The sequence below is a fragment of the Carcharhinus amblyrhynchos genome, chromosome 14, assembly GCF_965287045.1.
Source record: "Carcharhinus amblyrhynchos chromosome 14, sCarAmb.v2.hapA, whole genome shotgun sequence".
Classification (NCBI taxonomy): domain Eukaryota; kingdom Metazoa; phylum Chordata; class Chondrichthyes; order Carcharhiniformes; family Carcharhinidae; genus Carcharhinus; species Carcharhinus amblyrhynchos.
Window position 1 is genome coordinate 80,330,097 of NC_137337.1, and position 21,845 is coordinate 80,351,941.

The window sequence follows — 21,845 nt, forward strand, 5'->3', positions numbered from 1 at the left end:
AGGAAAGATACTTTCTATTGAGGGAATGTGGTGAAGGTTCACCAGATCTGGAATGGAGCGATTGGCCTCTGAGGAAAGGCTAAACAGACTGAGCCTTTATCCTCTGCAGTTAAGGAAAGTGAAAGGTGATATTCAAACATTCAAATTTCTTACAGGGCTCGACAGGGTCGAGGCGGGATGGATGTTTGCCCCTGGCTGGGAATCTGGAACCAGGGCCGCAGTCTCAGAATAAGGGGCAATTTGCACTGAGAGGAAGAGGGATTTCTCCACTCGGAGGGTATTGAATGTTTGGGATTCTCTGCCCCAGCAGGCTGTGGAGACTGTGGAGTGAGTTCATTACGATCAATAGATTTCTGCATATTAAAAACATCGAGAGATCCGGGGATTCGGAGAGAATACGGTGTTGAAGTCAAAGGTCAGTCATGATCTCATTGAATGGTGGACTGGGCTCGATGGGCTGAATGGCCTAGTCCTGCTCCTATTTCTTTTGTTCCTGTGTTCAAGGACCATTAACTTCCCTCTAGATTTTCTAGCCATGTTACCAGAGTAATTTCATCAATACATCTTTACAAATCCTGCAAGGGAAGGATCCAGAATTAAAATTCCTGCTGAAATAAATGTCCTATTCATTACTTCCATGCTCTGATGTACTGAATTAATCAAATTCTACAAAGTATCAAAATATTGACGTGTAAATTAATTGGCTGGGATTTTCCAGCAGTTCACGCTGGCGGAATCTTCCCAGTTCAGCTGACAGCGCATGCTGTTTCCCAGTGTGAGAAGGGCTTTCAACAGGAAATCCCATTGAAGATCCCACTGCCAACCGATGGTGGACTCCCTTCACTGCCACCAAACATGCAGCAAGTTGCATGGAAAATCCTGCCGTTATGTGGGATTTGATATAAAAGCAGAGAAAATAAGTCCTGTTAGAGTTGGTGTTCAGAACTCGCAAGATTATTGACACCAACTTTAAAATTATGTCTCCTCCCTTTCTGTTAACAAACTGAAAAGTCTTAAAAATCATTTCTGTTTCCAATCTCTTGGCTTTTCTGGTATCTTGTGTTTTCAGCTACACTCACAGATCCAACTTTATATCACGCCCGACTTTTTTAACCTGTGTTTATTTCCGGTGATGAAGTTCCGAGAATTTGAAGGGGTCTTACTGAAATAATCTGCAGCTGTTTGTCACATCAGAACTGATTCATCACACATCAGATTCAAATCTCCAAGGTGTGTGTGTTGCATCAGGAAATCTTCCTAAATTCAGAATTTGTTCAGTTATTAATCTGATAAACTCAAATTAACTTATCACAAGACAAAAGTACTGCAACATCAACACTTTCACACTCTTCAGAGGCAACATGTTATTTTCTATTTACAAACAAATTTTCTTAATTTTGTGCAGTTAGCAAATTTAATTTCTTATTTATTACAATTTAATGTTCAGTTGAAAATTAGTTAAAAAAACAAAGTCCAATTGCAGCATTTTTGCTTCTGGTCAGATTCTGAAATCAAGGAATGTATAAGAAAGGGAATATCTAATTGGTCCATTTGTCTGACATCCAGAATTTACAATTCATCAGCTATAGCCTTCAATAAGACTTACTTATCAAATGACTGCCTAACCTTTTCCTAATATTGTCATTATTACAGACATTTGCTTTTGTAATATTTATGCTGGATGAAATATGGATTTTAAATATATATAAAATTGCAACAACTGACATTTGAAATGGGATGTCTGTGGCAGAAAAGTGTACCCAGATACTCAGGAAACTTGTTCAACATTCATGAGTCAGCATTGTTACAGGTAGCCCAATTCTCCAGGTGACTGAAGTTATCAAAAGTTCACAGCCGCTCATTTCCACAGCTATACAAAGTGGTAGTACTCCATCTCTTGGTGCATGTGGTTAGTTCATGTTAGTATAAAATCACCTCACTATGCTATTTCCAGCAACATGCAGTTAGAAATCATAAAATTACATTCCATTTTCACAAGCTTTTCCACAAAATTCATTCACTTAATGTAACGTAATAATCTCAAAGAAATGAATGCTGTGACAAAGATTAAATAATTATTGCTGTCAGCAATATTGAGTATGAGGCAATGACATTGCAATAGACAGGCTGGATCTTATATATCTGCTCATCATCAAATGTGTGAAATAATTTGTGGATTTGTAAAATTCTGCAAATAAACCTTTGATATTCCGTCTGCGTATGTGGTTACAGAAGGAAATGGTTCACTTGTCTGAGCATGTTGTTATTTAAAACAAAAGTTTGGTTGCAAAAAAATTTAGACATGAGCTAGTCTTCCTGTTAACTTCAAAAGGTTTTATGGCTTTCAGGCAGATATCACTTGGGTGAATATTATGGAAAGCAAACAACCTGGCTTTCCAATAAATGTTACTTTATAAGCTTACTGATTGCACGCAGCCAGTGACCACACAACCAGCTAAGACATTACTTTATAAACCACTGTTGCTTGCAAAATGCTTTGATCTCTTTGCAATTGCTGCCAATATCATTCATTAACAAAAGTATTCCTCGCTTGACTAGTCAGTGTTTTTGTGGGAATTGATTCTACATTATAAAAAGTTTAAACTGAACTTTGTTTCATCTGAAATTCAGATTTTTGGAGAATGGTTGTCTGACCAGTTATAAAGATCAGAGCCCAGAAGCTCCCCCTCTGTCTAAAAGGGTGAGTCTAAAATGGAAGAAATTAAAATATTCAATGCTGAATCCTACATGGTGACTTTTGTTCATATTGGATCTTAAGTTATCCTGCACTGATTCATATTAAATAGTGGGGGTGTTGAGGTAGCATTGATTATTGGCCAGTAGGTGTTGATGGCGTGCTTTCTGACACTTTAGCTAAACTGCAAAACACTCTTTCAGCTCAGAGGCAGCAGTGAAAGTGTTTGTGTGCGTGGCAGGTGGGATTAGATTCAGCGGTGCTTGGGGAAAATTTTAATCCCAACACCTCCCCCACACACACAATGGATGGAACAGATTTTTAGACAGAATTTAGTTTCTTAGAAATGGGAAATCCCTCAGCCATGAACACACTTACTTCTGATTGTTTGGGGGAGAGGAAGTGGTGGCGGTCAAGTGAGTGACCTGCCCTCAAGAAGCAGTAAGAAGTCTCACAACACCAGGTTAACGTACAACAGGTTTATTTAGTAGCAAAAGTCACGAGCTTTCAGTGCGCTGCTCCTTCACCAGGTGAGTGGGAGTTCTGTTCACAAACAGGGCATATAAAGATACAAACTCAATTTGCAAAATAATGGTTGGAATGCAAATCTTTACAGGTAATCAAGTCTCAAAGGTACAGACAATGTGAGTAGAAAGAGTGTTAAGCACAGGTTACGGAGATGTGTATTGTCTCCAGACAGGACAGTTAGTGAGATTTTGCAAGCCTGGGCAAGATGTTGGGGTTACAGATAGTGTGACATGAACGCAAGATCCCGGTTGAGGCCATCCTCATGTGTGCAGAGCTTGGCTATCAGTCTCTGTTCAGCGACTCTGCGCTGTCGTGTGTCGTGAAGGCCGCCTTGGAGAATGTTTACCCGAAGATCAGAGGCCGAATGCCCGTGACCACTGAAGTGTTCCCTGACAGGAAAAGAACACTTTTGCCTGGTGATTGTCGAGTGGTGTTCATTCATCTGCTGTCGTAGTGTCTGCATGGTCTCCCCAATGTACCAGGCCTTAGGACATCCATTCCTGCAGAGTATCAGGTAGACAGGCTGAGTTGCAAGTGTATGTACCGTGTACCTGGCGGATGGTGTTCTCATGTGAGATGATGTCATCCAAGTCAATGATCCGGCATGTCTTGCAGAGATTGCTGTGGCAGGGTTGTGTGGTGTTGTGGTCACTGTTCTCCTGAAGGCTGGATAGTTTGCTGCGGGCAATGGTCTGGTTGAGGTTATGCGGTTGTTTGAAGGCAAGAAGTGAGGGTGTGGCGATGGCCTTGGCGAGATGTTCGTCTTCATCAATGATATGTTGAACGCTCCGGAGAAGATGTCGTAGCTTCTCCACTCTGGGGAAGTACCGGACAATGAAGGGTACTCTGTCCACTGTGTCCCATGTTTGTCTTCTAAGGAGGTTGGTGTGGTTTTTTGCTGTGGTGCATCGGAACTGTCGATGAGTCAAGCACGATATCCTGATCTTATGAGGGCATCTTTCAGCATCTGGAGGTGTCTGTTGCGATCCTCCTCATCTGAGCAGATCCTGTGTATACGGAGGGTTTGTCCATAGGGAATGGCTTCTTTAATGTGTTTAGGGTGGAAGTGGAGAAGTGGAGCATCGTGAGGTTATCCGTGGGCTTGCGGTACAGTGAGGTGCTGAGGTGAGCGTCCTTAATGGAGATGCGTGTCCAAGAATGCAACTGATTCTGGGGAATAGTCCATGGTGAGTCTGATGGTGGGATGGAACTTGTTGATATCATCATATAGTTGTTTCAATGATTGTTCACCAAGAATCCAAAGGAAGAAAATGCCATCAATGTATCTAGTGTATAGCATCGGTTGAAGGTCCTGTGCAGTGAAGAAGTTTTGTTTGAACCTGTGCATGAAGATGTTGACATATTGAGGTGTGAATTTGGTCTCCGTGACTGTTCTGTGTGTCTGGATGAAGAACTGGTTGTTGAAGGTGAAGACACTGTGGTCCAGGATGAAGCGGATGAGTTGTAAAATTGCATCTAGAATCTGGCAGTTGTTGGTGTTGAGTACTGAGGCAGTTGCAGCAATGCCATCGTTGTGGGGGATGTTGGTGTAGAGCGCTGAGACATCCATTGTTACGAGGAGTGTCCCTGGTTCAACTGCTCCATGTGTGCTGAGTTTCTGTAGGAAGTCCGGAGTGTCATAACAGAAGCTGGGGGTTCTTTGTACAATGGGTTTCAGGATGCCCTCGATGTAACTGGAGAGGTTCTCACACAGGGTCCCATTGCCCCAATAGATGTGACAGCTGGATGTGTTCGCCTTGTGTATCTTCGGGAGGCAGTAGAGATCTTGCGGGAAGTATGTAGGACGAGAGCAGGGAAGTGGCTCTGAAGGTCCGGATCAAAGGTCTTGATCAGTCTGTTGAGTTGACGAGTGTGTTCTTTGGTTGGATCTGTGGGTAACTGTCTGTAGTGTTCCTCGTTTAGTTGTCGGTACACTTCTTTACAGTAATCCGTTCTGTTCAGTGTGACGATGGCCCCTCCTTTGTCTGCTGGTTTGATGACAATGTTGCGGTTGGTCTTGAGAGCGTGGATGGCTTTGCGTTGTGATTGGGTGATGTTCGGGGCTGTCATGTGAGTGCGGTTGATGAATCTGGTGTTGACACACCTCCTGATGGTTTGGGCAGACACGTCCAGTCGAGGGCAGCAGCCTTCCGTAAGAATCCAATTGGACTCTTTCCTCTTCGGTTGCTGCACTGCGGATCTCTCTGTCGGCTGTTCCGGTTCATTGGCTGTTTCATCGTGTTTGCTGCCGGCCTCTTGGGATTTGTGGAAAAACTCCCGCAGCCTCATTCGTCTGATGAATTCCTCTGTGTCTGCTGTGAGACTGATGGGATCTATTTTGGTGGGGGGGGCAGAAATTGAGCCTTCTGCTGAGAACTTCGTAATCCGACAAGTTGACAATGGACCTCCCTGCGTTGGTACAGGGGAGGCTTGGTTGTTGCTGGTGGTGATGCCAAGTTTCTCAAGTTTCCTGTTCTTGGTGTGCATGTGGAGGGTGTAGTTCCTTTCTCTCATCTGCTTGGCAGAGTTTTGCAGCTGGTCTGCATCCTGAGGGCAAGTTGAGAATATGAATTCTACCTTGGTTTCCAGGATGTGGTGTTTGCTGTAGAGCTGGTGTATGAGGTGGTTGCGGAGTGTGAGAGAGGTGTGATGGCAAAGTCTCTCAGCGTAGTCTGTGTTATAGGTCGACCTGTGTGGGTTCGTGATCTGTAGTCTTTTCGGTATCTTGTCTGCTTTCTTGCATCTTTGTAGAAATTTGATGTCTGAGTCGATATGCGCGATCTTCTTGGAGATCCTCTCCACTTGGAGCCAGCAGTTTGCGGTGTTGATAGTAGCCATGATGTAGAGATGCTAGCATTGGACTGGGGTAAACACAGTAAGAAGTCTCATAACACCAGGTTAAAGTCCAACAGGTTTAGCTGGTAGTAAAAGCCACTAGCTTTCAGAGCTCTGCTCCTTCAACAGGTGAGTGGGAGTTCTGTTCACAAACAGGGCATCTGCAAACCTCCATCTCAAGAAGCAGGTCAGGAATTAAAGGCTGTAAAATGAGGCTTTGGATATTTCGGCACAATGGGTTTCATTTTGGTGTTAATCAGCACACACTTGTGGCATGATGCGCTGGCTGCCATTTTGCTTGCGGCGTTAACACGAGTTTAGGAGCAAGTATACGGGATGTGCAGGGAAGGAAGGTTGGGCAAAGCTGATTTAACTCCAGGGCTGCCATTTTCAACCTCAACACTTCAGCCAATGCCCGTTGTTAAACACACCAACCTTCACTAAGCAGGAAGGTCCCAATGAAGCGCCACTCTCAGGTTTGATACTCTCTGATTATGTCTGGGTTTATATAACCACTGAGTGTCTTTTATTGTTGTTTAAACAGGGAGTGGGACTGTATGTAGGGAAAGCCTTAGTTTAGCCGGATGATTTCTAACTGGTGTGCTGCGGCAAATGGGTGTGCCGTAAAGATACAGAGTATAAGACAAAGTAATGGGGATAAAAGCAGCTAAATCCCCCCAGGATCCTTAAAGGAGCAGCTACAGAGATACAGTCGAAACATTGGTTGTAATTTTTCAAAAATCCTTGGATTCTGGAGAAGTTCCAGAGGATTGGAAAACTGTCAATGTGACACCTCTATTCAAAAAGAGAAGGAGGCAAAGCGTGGGTAAGTTTAGGCCGATTAGTCGAACATTTATTGTTGAAAAAATGTGGGAATTAATTATTAAGGAAGCAATAGCAGCACATTTGGAAAATCATAATCTAATCAAACAGGGTCAGCACCACGGCTTCAGGGAAGGGAAATCATGTCTGACTAATTTATTTATCAAGGAATTCTCAACCAGAGTAGATAAAGGGGAACCAGTAAAGGTGGCACAGTAGCACAGTGGTTAGCACGGCTGATTCACAGCTCCAGGGACCTGGGTTCGATTCTTGGCTCGGGTCACTGTCTGTGTGGAGTTTGTACATTCCCCTCATGTCTGCGTGGATTTCCTCCGGGTGCTCCAGTTTCCTCCCACAGTCCAAAAATGTGCAGGTTAGGTTGATTAGCCAAGCTAAATTGACCCTTAGTGTCCTGAGATGTATAGGTTAGAGGGGTTAGCGGGTAAATGTGTAGGGATATGGGGGTAGGGCCTGGGTGGGATTGTGGTTGCTGCAGACTCGATGGGCTGAATGGCCTCCTTCTGTGCTGTAGGGTTTCTATGATTCAGTAGATGTGTTGTATTTGGATTTCCAAAAGGCATTTGACATAACACCTCACAAGGTTTTAAGTCATAAGAGCCCATGGTACATTAGCATAGATAGAGACTTGATTAATGGGCCGGGACCAGCAAGTGCCATGGGGGGTGTTGGGGGGGTGTTGGGGGGGGCATGCTTTCCTCTGTATGATAAGGATGCTATGATGCTATGATAATAATATTCAGACAAAAGCGACGAGTGAATGGCCTTTCTCAGCCACTTCCAGATGTCCCCAGTGTCACAGATGTCAGTGTCTCCAGCCAACTGACTCCACGGTCAGACTCTCCGGCCCTACCGCAGTGAATGGAGATTTGGCTGAGTGCCAAATTCCCCGTCCTTGCTGATAGCGATGGTGAGGTATGAATGGCTGGCTAATTCTGGCCCAATGTGATATCAAGAACCAGTTGAAAGGCTATGGGTCCAGATGACATTCAGGCAATATTACAATTGACTTGTGCTCCAGAGCTTGTTACACCCCTGGCCATGCTGTTAGAGTACAGTTACAACACTGGCATCTATCCAGCAATGTGGAAACTTGCCCAAGTATGTCCTGTACACAAGAAACAGGACAAATCTAACCCGGCCAATTACTGCCCAGCCAGTCTACTCTCGGTTATCAGTAAAGTTATGGGAAGGGTCTTTAACAGCGCTATCAAACTGCACCTACTCAGCAATAAGCTGCTCACTGGTGCTCAGTTTGGGTCACTCAGTCCTGACCTCATTACAGCCTTGGTTCAAACACGGACAGAGTAGCTGAATTCCAGAGGTGAGGTGAGGGTGACTGTCCTTTGACATCAAGGCTGCATTCAACCAAGTGTGGCAGGAGGAATAACACTGATCCTTGAACAATTTAATGAAAGCCTCCATCTCACTGACACAGAGAGAGAAATGCATTCTGCCTTGTGAAAAAACCTTGCAATATTTGTAATTCAGTTAGCTTGTGTCAACAAACAAAGAAACCCCATCAACTGCATAATTATTATTACAACGACATAAAACTATCATTCATTCTCAAACCAATGGAACACCTATTACGCTGAAACTCATTAGCACTTGAAGCTCAGGCAAGCATTGATAATGGTCACAGCTCAAGCCAGACTGTAAAATCCTGCCCAATATTCCAGTTGATGCTGAATCAGTATTTTGTACAAGTTTAACATCATCATCTCCTTGTTTTTATATTCTATGCCCCTATTTATAAAGTGTAGGATGCTTTATTAACCAGGCTCTCAACCTGTTCTATCACCTCAATGATTTAAGCAGATATATACCCAGGTTCCCCTGTTCCTGCTCCTTTAGAATTGTATCCTATATTTTATATTGTCTCTGTACATTCTTCCAACTAAATTGAATCACTTTACTCTTCTCTGCATTAGATTATCTGCCACTTATCTGTCTATTCCACCAGCCGGTCCATGTCCATTCGAGGTTTTTCATTATTAGGTTTACACTGCTTTCAAGTTTCACATCATCTGTAAATTTTGAAATTGTGTCCTGCACACCAAGGTCTAGGTCATTAATATATATACCAGGAACCTTCCTCCAGTCTGAAAAACAACCAATAGTGATCCTCAGAGAGGTTCCTCCCCATCTCCATCTTAACTGGGAAACATTTTTGTTATGTTCTTGGAGTCTGACAGTCTTCTGGAGCAGTTGGTTACTGGAACAACCCTGGCTACGTACCATTTCTGTTTTGTTTGGCACTGTGTATTGTAACAAAGTAAAACTTACCATCACATTTCAGTCCTTGCCGTACTAATCCCCACAGCATCTCTCCACAGTGATCACAGAATGCAGGAGCTCTGTACGAATGGACAAACAGGGTGTGTGGTCGAATCTGAAAATCTTCAAATGTGGCAGCAGCTGCACATTATAAAGAGGAGAAGAAGTTAGGAGCCACGCAAAGCAAATTTCTACAATACGTTAACTTGCTGACATAATCTGCTTTATAAAAGCTTTGTAGCTGCTTCCTCATCCACTGTAGCAGAACGTGATGTCAAGAAATTTTAAAAAAGCAAGCATTTTTCTAAATTAACTAACAAGTTTTTAGTAAATTGGAGTATTTACAAAATTAATCAGTTGGGTTCCCAGCAGAGAAAATGCTGGAAAATCTCAGCGGGTCTGGCAGCATCTGTAAGGAGAGAAAAGAGCTGACGTTTGAGTCTAGATGACCCTTTGTCAAAACTGAACCAGTTGGATTACTGTCCCTGTGGTGATCAGGGTTGATGGCATTTAATATAAATTCTGGGTGTAATTGTTCAAAAGCTCCAATTTGAAAGAAAATCTGACAGATGGAAAATATGTGAGCTCAGTTACAACAAAGAAATGATTTTGAACAATAATGTATATGCTGCTGCCCTTTTACTCTGAGTTTAGTAAAGTCCAACGGTGCTGTCAAAACCAGGAAAAGGTTAGACAATGCAGCAAAACAGATTTTTCCTCAGTGAATGACATCTTGTAGACCTGTTCAATTGGCATATTTTTCTTTAAAATTAGTTAAAACATGCATGGGGAGGTGTCACAAAGAAGCTTGACAAGTTGCTGCACAGCATATTGTAGATCCCACACACCACAATCACGGTCCACCAGGGTTCTCTCGATGGTTCTACACCAGTCCTGGAGGAAGTGAATGTTTAAGGTGGTAGCTGGAGCACCAAGAATGCAGGTTGCTTTGTTCTGTGTGGTCTGTGAACATTGTTACAATTGAGTTTTTTAATCCTCAGTCCCTTTTTAGGATAGGTGACGGCAAGACTTTGGGAGTCAGGGGATGAGCCACTTACCACAGAATATGTGGCAGCTAACCTGTTCCATCAGCTATGGCCTGGTAATGACTGATTCAGTTGAGTTCTAGTCATTCATGATTCCGCACCCCCCCCCACTTCCGACCCCCCTGGGTGGGGGGACATGTTGGTGGTCATGCCATTGAATGTCAAAGGGAACCTCATATTTTGTTATGTAACAATAAATCAGAATATAAAATGGAAGGATTAAACTAAATAAGAGGAGAATGTCTAATTTTGAAATGAGAACTGACTACATTTAGAATTCCTGATTCACCAATCCCCCAGTATCTGTTTCTAAACCTGCTTCACCTGAAGATGATTCTTGGTTCTGGGATCTCTGCTTCTGTAATGCAATTTGCTCAGGATTTTCAGTGACAGCAAAAGCAAAATTCCTAGTGCGATAACACTGAATATCCTCCAGAATTTAGGATATAATAAATATAAGAACTAATATTAAAGTCTGACGCACAGTTAGTTATAATCTCTCCTCTTTCAGCACCCGAGCTATATGATGATACCAGAACGTTCTGCTGCAGCACTAGATAAGGGGAATCACACTCAAGGCATCTTCCTCCTACCAGAAATATGAATACTTTCCTCTAGTTGACCTCGAAAGAGGGCCCCACTTCTCTGGAAATTAGTTCAGCTTCCAGAGTGGATGGAAAAATATAAACACAGCAAAATGCTGCCAAAGGTCTTTTGATAACATTTCATCAAAGAAATAACTAAAATACTGATCTTTCTGGCAGGAAAGTGGGTTTAATTTAATATATTTTAGTGGGTGCTGCAGATGGATTTTGTTAACACTAACAGGGTATGAAATGATTGGAGAAAGTGTGTCAGTGGGTGGGGTGGGTTGAATTGTAGTCACCTTCTGCAGGTTGAACGGTATTTAGTTCTTTAGGACAGACTCCCTTTGGTAATAGTTTTTCCTGACACAATGAATTATAAAATGCTTTATTTTGCAAAAGGAAAGGGGGCGTTTAATGTGGACCAATTTATTTGAATTATGGCTTGTAGACATTTGAACAAAGAAGCTAGAAAAGAGCTGAGAGACACCTGAACAAGAGATACTTGTGGCACACGGCTCTGCTCCATAACATCAAAAAGGAGACGGCAATTTTGTAACATTGCTTTGTTCTGTATTTGTCAGCCAATAATAATTGCACAAAGTTCCAGGGCGAGGTTTTGATCCTGTTGTGCTACAAGTGGAGAAAACAATGATGTGAACCAGCAGCATTGTTTACAAGTTCAGGAACCGCGGTGATAAACGTTAATTTTCTCGACCTCTCCAAATTGGTGGTGGCAGAGGGAGTTTCAGGCTGTGTTCGGCATGAAGGAGTTCTGGACAAACAAAGGGTCTGTGCTGCTGCATACTAACATAATGCAGTACTTGAGGTGGCGTTCCCCATCCCCCTCCTCCTGCTGTCACTTCCATATTCTGCTGCCAAAGATGTTCAAGCAGCAGCATAAGAACAACACGTTCAGGAGCAGCATTCCTCTCCTCCCCGAACTTGAATCTTAGACTGTACCACAGCCATTTCTCACGCCCCTGTTCCCAACTCCTCTCCTCTTGCTCTTTAGCATAAAGACAGTTACATGATTGCAGAACAAATAGGCTGGGAAAATACTTCAATATGCACATAAATATGTCTAATTCAACAGCATGCAAAAAAATGAAAACACTGAAGAAATTCCACTCCTTTTTGGGTTGTGAATTCACATCTAGAGCCAGTGTTCCCTCTTGCTGCACTGGGAATGTCCAATGGAGGAAGCAAGTGTAGCTTCAACCCTACCTTGTCCACATTGCCCTGTCACAGGGAACATGGCTAAAGAAAGCTTGGCTTCACTGAATGCTCCACCAGTTGTCATCACCTCAAGGCCTAAGGGATGCCCCCAGGGAGAGGAGGTTATGTGCCACACAGTATCTCATGTGAACTCCAAGACTTAGTAATGGAACAGTCATAGATAAGGCACCAGTATAGGCTTAGTGGGTTGAAGGGCCTGTTCCTGTGCTGTACTGTTCTTTGGTCTTTGTAAGAGCAACAAGGAGCTGTTCTTATGATTCGCTAGATCGGCAGAGTGCGTGGCCCAGAACTGGTTTTGCTATCGACTCCCTCACCTTCCCACAAACATTATTTAACTGACCACGCCACCAGAATGTGTGATATCACCATAGCTAGGCAGACTGTGGGCAGGAGTTTCCACCTGAAATAACTCAAAGCGCCCAATGGCAGCACCTGAACATCCATGTTTAGCAATATGATAATGTCTAATAGAATTTAGCATGTATTCTGCTGCATCTGTTACAAAGATAAACCCAATAATAATTAAAATATTTGGAAAAGTATAGCGCTCTTGGTAACAACAGGAACCAAGGGTTAAAAATGTTATTGAATCTTTCCGTGGCAAATACAGTCTGCAAAATAACCTCCTTTCAGAATGTGCAGCGTGTAAATGTGGACTCCTATAAACTACACATTGACACATTGGAATTTTCATCCCACATTTTGCCTGTGATCCTGCTTTTTCCATTAATTCAATCCTCACATGTTGAGTTGTGGCAGAATCTGGCATTTACTGCCCATTAAGACGTCTCACAACACCAGGTTAAAGTTCACCAGTATAAAGTTCACCAGGTTAAAGTTCACCAGGTTAAAGTCAAACATCTTTACTGTCCATCCCAGTTATCCTGAGAAAGTGGATCTTTGAGAACCATCCCAGCCTGATGAAGCTAAGAGACGGCAGTTGAAAGTCAACCACCTCGAACCCTGACACTGGCATTTCCAGTGCATTCAACCAATATTCACTTTCCAAAATACAATTAAGTCAATAATTTTGATTGAAATTTGTGATTTAATTAACAGCTGAATAATTGGGGTTAGTGAACATGATTGAGGAAAATCAAACTGTGATGAGGCTGGTGAAAATGAGGGTGATCTCGATATAATTATCACAACATTAGGATTAAATTATTGTTACAAAGTGTGATCAGTATGGTTGAGGTCTCTGGATCTTTACTCATTGCAGTTCAGAAGGATGAGGGGGGATCTTATTGAAACTTACAGGATATTGTGAGGCCTGGATAGAGTGGACGTGGAGAGGATGTTTCCACTAGTAGGAAAAACTGGAACCAGAGAGGGCACAACCTCAGGGTAAAGGGACGATCCTTTAAAACAGAGATGGGGAGGGATTTCTTCAGCCAGAGAGTGGGGAATGTGTGGAACTCCTTGCCGCAGAAGGCTGTGGAAGACAGGTCATTGAGTGTCTTTAAGACAGAGCTGGACAAGATCTTGATTAATAAAGGGAAAGTGGAACTGATCCACTTCAGATCAGCCATGATCTTATTGAATGGTGGGGCAGGCTTGAAGGGCTAGATGGCCTACCCCTGCTCCTATTTCTTGTTAAGTTGTATAAGACATTGGTAAGGCCACACTTGGAATACTGTGTACAGTTCTGGTTATCCTATTATAGAAAGGATATTATTAAACTAGAAAGAGTGCAGGTAAGATTTATTAGGATGCTACTGGGACTTGATGGATTGAGTTATAAAGAGAGACTGGATAGACTGGGACTTTTTTCTCTGGAGTGTAGAGGGGTGATCTCATAGAGGTCTATAAAATAATGAGGGGCACAGATCAGCTAGATAATCAATATCTTTTCCCAAAGGTAGGGGAGTCTAAAACTAGAGGGCATAGGTTTAAGGTGAGAGGGGAGAGATACAAAAGTGTCCAGAGGGGCAATTTTTTCACTCAGAGGGTGGTGAGTGTCTGGAACAAGCTGCCAGAGGTAGTAGTAGAGGCGGGGACAATTTTGTCTTTTAAAAAGTATTTAGATAGTTACATGGGTATGATGGGTATAGAGGGATATGGGCCAAATACGGGCAATTGGGATTAGCTTAGGGGTTTAAAAAGAAGACAAGTTGGGCCAAAGGGCCTGTTTCCACTCTGTAAACTCTATGACTGTAAGCAGCTGAAGATAGTTGGGTCTTGCACACTACCACGAGGGACTCCTCAGAAATGTCCTGGAACTAAGATGACTGACCTCCAACCATCACAGCTTTCTTCCTCTGTGCCAGGGGTGACTCCAACCAGTCATTCCCATTGAGTCCAGTTTTTCTACAGTTTTCTTTATGACGTTTAAACTTCTATCTGTATGTACAATCTATGTCCCACAAAATGAAAGCATATGGGATTGGAGGCAATATAATGGTTTAGATTAAGAATTGAATCGCTGACAGGAAAAGTGAGTAGAAATAAGTGGGTGTGTTTCAAAGTGGCAGGTGGTGACTAATCGGCTATTGCAGGGATCAGAACAATGTATATTAATGATTTCGATGAGAAAACTAAACATTCGTGCTACAGAGAGAGCGCAGAGAAGGTTTACCAGACTGATTCCAGGAATGGCGGGCTGACGTATGAGCGGAGATTGAGTCAGTTAGGATTATATTCACTGGAGTTCAGAAGAATGAGGGGGGATCTCTTGGAAACCTACTGCATTCCAACTGATCAGACAAGGCAGATGCAGAAAGGGTGTTCCCGATGATGGGAGAGTCTAGAACCAGGGGTCACAGTCTAAGGATATGGTTCGGGACTAAGATGAGGAAAAAGTTCTGCCCCCAGAGAAATGTTAGCCTGTGAAATTCACTCCCATAGAAAGTAATTGAGGCCAAGAAGTTGTAAGTTTTCAGAAGGAGTTAAATATAGCTCTTGCGGCTAAAGGGATCAAGGGGGCAGCATGGTGGCACAGTGGTTAGCACAGTTATCTCACAGCGCCAGGGACCGTGGTTCAATTCTGGCCTCAGGTCACTGTCTGTGTGGAGTTTGCATGTTCTCCCTGTGTGTGCATGTGTGTGTGTGTTTCATCCGGGTGCTCCGGTTTCCTCCTACACTCCAAAGATGTACAGGTTAGGTGGATTGGCCATGTTAGCTTGACTCTGGGAACAGGGGGATTAGCAGGGTAAATATGTGGGGTTATGGGTAAGGGCCTGGGTGGGATCGTGGTCAGTGCAGAATGGCCTCCATCAGCACTGTAGGAGGTGAGGAGAAGGTGGGAACAGGATACTGAACTGGATGATCATAATGAATAACTCCTGCTCCTATTCCATATGTTTCAATGACTAATGGCCTCCTGCAGGGATCAGTGCTGGGGCCCCAGCTATCCACAATATACATTAATTATTTGGATGAGGGAACCAAATATAATATTTCCAAGTTTGCTGAAAGTATAAACCCTGATGAGTGGTGAAGAAAGTGTTAAGAGTCTTCGAGGTAATTCAGACAAGTTGATTGAATGGACAAATATTCGGCTGATGCAGCATAGTGAGGGAAGAAAGAGGCTTTGAGGTCATTTAGACAAGTTGAATTGGGGGCAAAAGCATGGCAGGTGCAGTTAAATATGGACAAATGTGAAATTATCCACTTTGGACAGAGAAACAAGATGGCAGAGAATTATCCAAATGGTGATAGGTTGGAAAATGTTGATGCACAAAAAGACCTGGGTGTCCTTGTACACCAGTCACTGAAAGCAGACATGCAGGTACAACAAGCAGTGGGGGAAACAAATGGTGTGTTGGCTGGGTGCTTCGGTTTTCTCCCAGTCTGAAAGACGTGCTGGTTAGGTGCATTGGCCATGGTAAATTCTCCCTCAGTGTCCCTGAACGGGTGCCAGAGTGTGCTGACTAGGGGATTTTCACAGTAACTTCATTGTAGTGTTAATGTAAGCCTACTTATAACACTAATAAATAAACTTTGAACTTGAGCTGATCCAACACCTCAAATCTGACCCACTGACAAGGTGTATTCCTTCACATCAAGAACATCTATTTTTACACTAGAATACTGGTCACACTAACTCACTATTTCCATCTTTGAGGGTATTTTTCCGGTCACTTTTGGAAACCTTGGGGAAGCTCTTTGGCCTCTCATCACTCCTTCCCATCTTCAGAAACATTGTGAGAACATTTACTCGATAACTTTACATCAGCGTCTCCCATTAATTCTTTTCCCAATGTTTCTGCACCCATCTTTACCGCTCCGAGACATTTTGCTTTCACTTGCAGGTGAATTCTAACAAGTTACACTTCTTAATGGTATTTTGAATTGATATTTGGATCAGGCTGACTGTTGTGCAGTCTGATTATTATACATTCTTAGTGTTTTTATGACAAAAAATGTCACCATTGTCTGTGTGATGGAAAATAAAAGACAGAAAACAAACTGAAAGTGTTTTCCACGATATTCAGTTCTTTGGATTGATATTGCCTCTTTTGAAGCTGCTTAATGACGTGGAGAGACAGCAAATGTTTATATGTGCATGCCAGTTAAAATGTAACACCTCAAAGAAATGCTCCGCACTTACAAAGACTTTTATCTTGTGTGTTTAGTGTAAATGGAGTAAGCTGTTTGTTGACGCAGACAGTCAGTACCAGTGAAAACAGATGTGTTGATGTACATGGAAATCAGATCTACTGCAAAAGCACAAAGAGGTCTTCGTGTTGAATCTGAATGACTGACTGAGCAAATAGAATTGTTTCAGGGTTACCATGTACATTCAGACCCGACCGACATCCTCACTGTAAACTGGAAGAATCAACGCAGATTTCCATACAATATTCATAAATATCAGATTAAAATGCTGAGGTTACGGAATACAATTGCAGCCATTTCTTTTTCATAGGCTCATAGAATCCTGACAGTGCAGAAGGAGGCCATTCAGCCCATCAAGCCTGCACTGACAACAATCCCACTCAGGATAAAAGCAAATTACTGCGGATGCTGGAATCTGAAACCAAAAGGGAAAATGCTGGAAATTCTCACAAGGTCTGGCAGCATCTGTAAGGAGAGAAAAGAGCTGATGTTTTGAGTCCAGATGATCCTTTGTCAAAGCTCCAATCCAAAGGTCAATTCTCAATTCAATTCAAATTAGCTCAATTCAAAGCATTTTCTCTTTTAGTTTCACAATCCCACCTAGGCTCCTGCCTGCATATTTCCCCTTCTAATCCCTCTGACACTAAGAAGTAATTTAGCATGGCTAATCAACCTAATGTGCACATTACAAAATAATTCACTGGTATTAAACAACTGAATTACATAATGGCCCCAACGTTATTTACCAAGTTTGACATTTAGGTGAAAATTAATTTCTGCAGCAAACACTGAAATATAAAAATCTGAGACAAGATCCTCGTGTTTACAACACTGAATTCTTCATTCTAGAATATTATCAATAATTCATTTTAATTTCCAAGGCTGCGCACGGAGAATTGTAAGCAAAATGTGGGACTGTTTGTAGATGAAAAAGCATTCAACAAATTAAATCTGTTATCAGAGCTGCTATTAACAAGTTGTAACTACCATGGAAATGCTATATTTTATGTTGAAATGTGACAGTACATTCAATTCACACCTCTCTCCCATTATGAAGAATGTTCTTGTAGCATCGATTCCTGTCACTAGATGTCAGTGTGGCAAGTTTCTAATCATCCTGTACACAAAAGCCGAGCAGACGAAAAATAAGTGACTGATTTTTCACACATTGTCTGACGCTCCGCACAAACAAAAGGAAAATTGCCGGCAATTCCCATAATCAGCCTCGGGCCATCTTCTGATCATTATTAAAGAGGGTGTTAAAACTCACATTATTCATTTTTATTCAAAATTATTGTTAAATTGGGAATATTTTTACAGTCAGTGTTGTGAAACGCACCATTATAAAATGAGTAACAGAGGATTAAAACCATGCCCAAACAAATGTTTCTGGGGAAAGAGGGGGTATAGGATGAACATTTCATATAAAAGATTAACCAGTTACATGTGTTTTCACTGGTTAAATACATCACTGTAGCAGCTTCCCAACTCTGTCACCGGTCCAGGCGTAGAGGTGCCAGCGTTGGACTGGGGTGACACCGGGGACAGGCACAAGGCAGATCCACCAGGGTGTCAGCTTCCTCAAAATGGTGATGAACGAGTGAAAATTCTGCCAGAAACTTCCACACCTTGATGTCAGTGAACTTTGTGGAGGAAATTCATTGGAGTAATTATTCTCACCATTGCCGACGGGTTTGATTCAGCACATTAGTGGTGGATAAGGAAGATTGCAGATATGTTAATGAGCTGGATTTGAGAATCGGAATCAGGGCTGGGAAATCTCAGTAAACAACGAGGAGGAGAGTTTCAGAGTTTGGGAGGATACAGCCTGGTGAAATAGGCAGACATATTAAACATATAAAATAGGAGCAGGAGTAGGTCATTGAGCCCCGTGAGCCTGACCCACCATTCAATATGATCATGGCTGGTCTCGGATGGAATTCTCCCAAAAACAATTCAAAGTGTTGAATTTGCATGAAAACTGGAGTAATTCATGCTGTTTTTCGGTGGGAGTTCAGAGAGGAATCTGTCAGTGCCGAGATCTGTCTGTGCCGAGATCTGTCAGTGCCGAAATCTGTCAGTGCCGATCTGTCTGTGCCGAGATCTGTCCGTGCCGAGGTCTGTCCGTGCCGAGATCTGTCCGTGCCGAGATCTGTCAGTGCCGAGATCTGTCAGTGCCGAGATCTGTCTGTGCCGAGATCTGTCTGTGCCAATCTGTCTGTGCCGAGATCTGTCTGTGCCGAGATCTGTCTGTGCCGAGATCTGTCCGTGCCGAGATCTGTCCGTGCCGAGATCTGTCAGTGCCGAGATCTGTCCGTGCCGAGATCTGTCCGTGCCGAGATCTGTCCGTGCTGAGATCTGTCAGTGCCGATCTGTCAGTGCCGAGATCTGTCTGTGCCGATCTGTCAGTGCCGAGATCTGTCTGTGCCGAGATCTGTCTGTGCCGAGATCTGTCAGTGCCGAGATCTGTCTGTGCCGAGATCTGTCTGTGCCGAGATCTGTCAGTGCCGAGATCTGTCTGTGCCGATCTGTCTGTGCCGAGATCTGTCAGTGCCGAGATCTGTCAGTGCCGATCTGTCCGTGCCGATCTGTCAGTGCCGATCTGTCCGTGCCGAGATCTGTCCGTGCCGATCTGTCCGTGCCGAGATCTGTCAGTGCCGATCTGTCAGTGCCGATCTGTCTGTGCCGATCTGTCTGTGCCGAGATCTGTCTGTGCCGAGATCTGTCTGTGCCGATCTGTCTGTGCCGATCTGTCAGTGCCGATCTGTCTATGCCGATCTGTCTGTGCCGAGATCTGTCTGTGCCGAGATCTGTCTGTGCCGATCTGTCTGTGCCGATCTGTCAGTGCCGATCTGTCAGTGCCGAGATCTGTCTGTGCCGAGATCTGTCTGTGCTGATCTGTCTGTGCCGATCTGTCTGTGCCGAGATCTGTCTGTGCCGAGATCTGTCTGTGCCGATCTGTCAGTGCCGAGATCTGTCAGTGCCGAGATCTGTCTGTGCCGAGATCTGTCTGTGCCGAGATCTGTCTGTGCCGAGATCTGTCAGTGCCGAGATCTGTCTGTGCCGATCTGTCTGTGCTGAGATCTGTCAGTGCCGAGATCTGTCTGTGCCGATCTGTCTGTGCTGAGATCTGTCAGTGCCGAGATCTGTCTGTGCCGATCTGTCTGTGCTGAGATCTGTCAGTGCCGATCTGTCTGTGCCGATCTGTCTGTGCCGAGATCTGTCAGTGCCGATCTGTCTGTGCCGATCTGTCAGTGCCGAGATCTGTCTGTGCCAAGATCTGTCTGTGCCGATCTGTCAGTGCCGAGATTGGCACGTGCACAGTGACCCATTACCGGCTGACTCCCGATTGCTGGCCAGCTCCCACCCCGCCCTATCCCCATCGCCCCACATATTTATCCTGCGAATCCCCCCGACTCTAAGGGACAGTTTAGCAGGGCCAATCAGCCTAGCCCACACATCTTTGGAGTGTGGGAGGAAACTGGACACCCAAAGGAAACCCACGCAGACACAGGGAGAAGGTGCAAACTCCACACAGACAGTGACCTGAGGTCGGAATTGATCTCAGGTCCGTGGTGCTGTGAAGCAGCTGCGCTAACCATTGTGCCACCGTACCACCCAACTTATAATTTCAAGTTATCACTAAGTTTACAGAAGAATATTTTACGATTATATGGCAGCCCTAAGTCAGAACAAGGGCTAATCCCTCTCTCCTATTTGCCTTTAATAACCTTCAGTATTCTTTGTTTTCAGTTTGTTCTAATTGTTTGAAAGGAATGGAACGCCTTCAGTAACAATAGAAATTATTCTTTCTAATTCCCCTTTAATATTTCTTGTGATCATCAACATTTTGGCATCGAGATAGTCACCACTGCAATCAAAGCCCTTCTGAATATTATCTTAATTCTGTGGCCTCTTGTAACTGCAGTGCCAACCAGCAGAAGATAACTGGGGAATTCTCTAAGGGGACAGATCTAACCCATAGTAAATGAAATTTGAAACAAGCTAGAACATACGGAGAGGAAACTTGAGGTTTGAGAGTAAAAAATTATTTCAAATATCTAATGTGTCCCCAGTTCTGACAGTGTTATTTTTACTGCAACATTTAAACAATTCATTGTTACTGTCACTACTTTCTGCACATGACTGTGAAATGTACAAATGTAAAATCAGACACAAATCATGTTTATACATAAGGAGGTTTTTGTTACAGCGCCTTTCCATATATGGTACATTTGTATACAGCGCCTTATTTCCTGAGTTCCACTCTTTGTTCCAAGTTCTGGCTTGACTCCAGTTTTGCAGCACAAACTATTCCGTGCATGTGAAGAGAATTCCTTTGCTGTTCTGTGCAGTCTGGTTTGGGAATGATTCCAAGGACAGACTTCACAACTTATTAACATTCAATCATCTTGATTGTACTTTAATTCTGGTGTTTATGATAGATCATTTTCGATTGGGTATTTTGCCTCCAGCCTCTCTCTGTTCAGGTTAATCCATTCTGATTCATTGTAGAGCCATGCTCGCTGTCTGCATTTAGCTTGTCCAATCACCTGTCAGAATATCAGCAAATAAACCACCTGGAGTTTCCGATGGTACTGGAATTCTCCTGATGTCTAACAGGAAACAAACCAAACACCCAAAGAAACAGCCAGGAGTGATTGATTCCATTTTCCAGGTTCTCATGCACTGAAACCAGTTCTGGAAATTGGAAGAAGCCACGTGTGATGTGTTCCCCCTTTAGGAGCGATCATAGAATCACACAGTGTAGAACAGACCCTTTGGCCCATTGATTCTGCACCAACACTTGAAACACCTGAACTCCCACCTAATCCCATCGCCAGCTCTTGGCCCAGAGCCCTGAATGTGTCCTCATCCAGGTACTTTGTAAAGGATGTGAGGCACCCTGCCTCCACCACCCTCCCAGGCAGCGCATTCCAGACCCTCACCACCCTCTGGGTAAAAAAAACTTCTCCTCACATCCTCCCTAATCTTCCTGCCCCTCACCTTGAACCTATGGCTGCTCCTGACTGAAGAAACATCACTAAACTTGGGAACAATTTGTTGATTAAGAGAATGGATTTTTGAGCATCTTCTGGTGTTTAAGGCAGGCAGGACTTGACCATTCGGGATTATCAATTCACTTCTGTATATTTGTTCTACTGACAGTCAGGAAAATGGCAAGCTTACCCTTTGGAAGGAGTTTTGGACAGTGGGAGAAGAATAGGCAGATGGGAA

General features: G+C 43.5%; 1 protein-coding gene across 1 annotated transcript in view; it reads right to left on the reverse strand.

Annotated features, from left to right (window-relative positions):
- The window catches only part of prkd1 (protein kinase D1), a 241,337-nt gene that overhangs the window by 77,738 nt on the left and 141,754 nt on the right, over positions 1-21,845 (reverse strand). Inside the window, exon 3 of the mRNA XM_080202084.1 lies at positions 9,188-9,319. Within this exon, the coding sequence (XP_080058210.1) occupies positions 9,188-9,319 (132 nt within the window). The remainder of the gene's footprint in view (positions 1-9,187; positions 9,320-21,845) is intronic.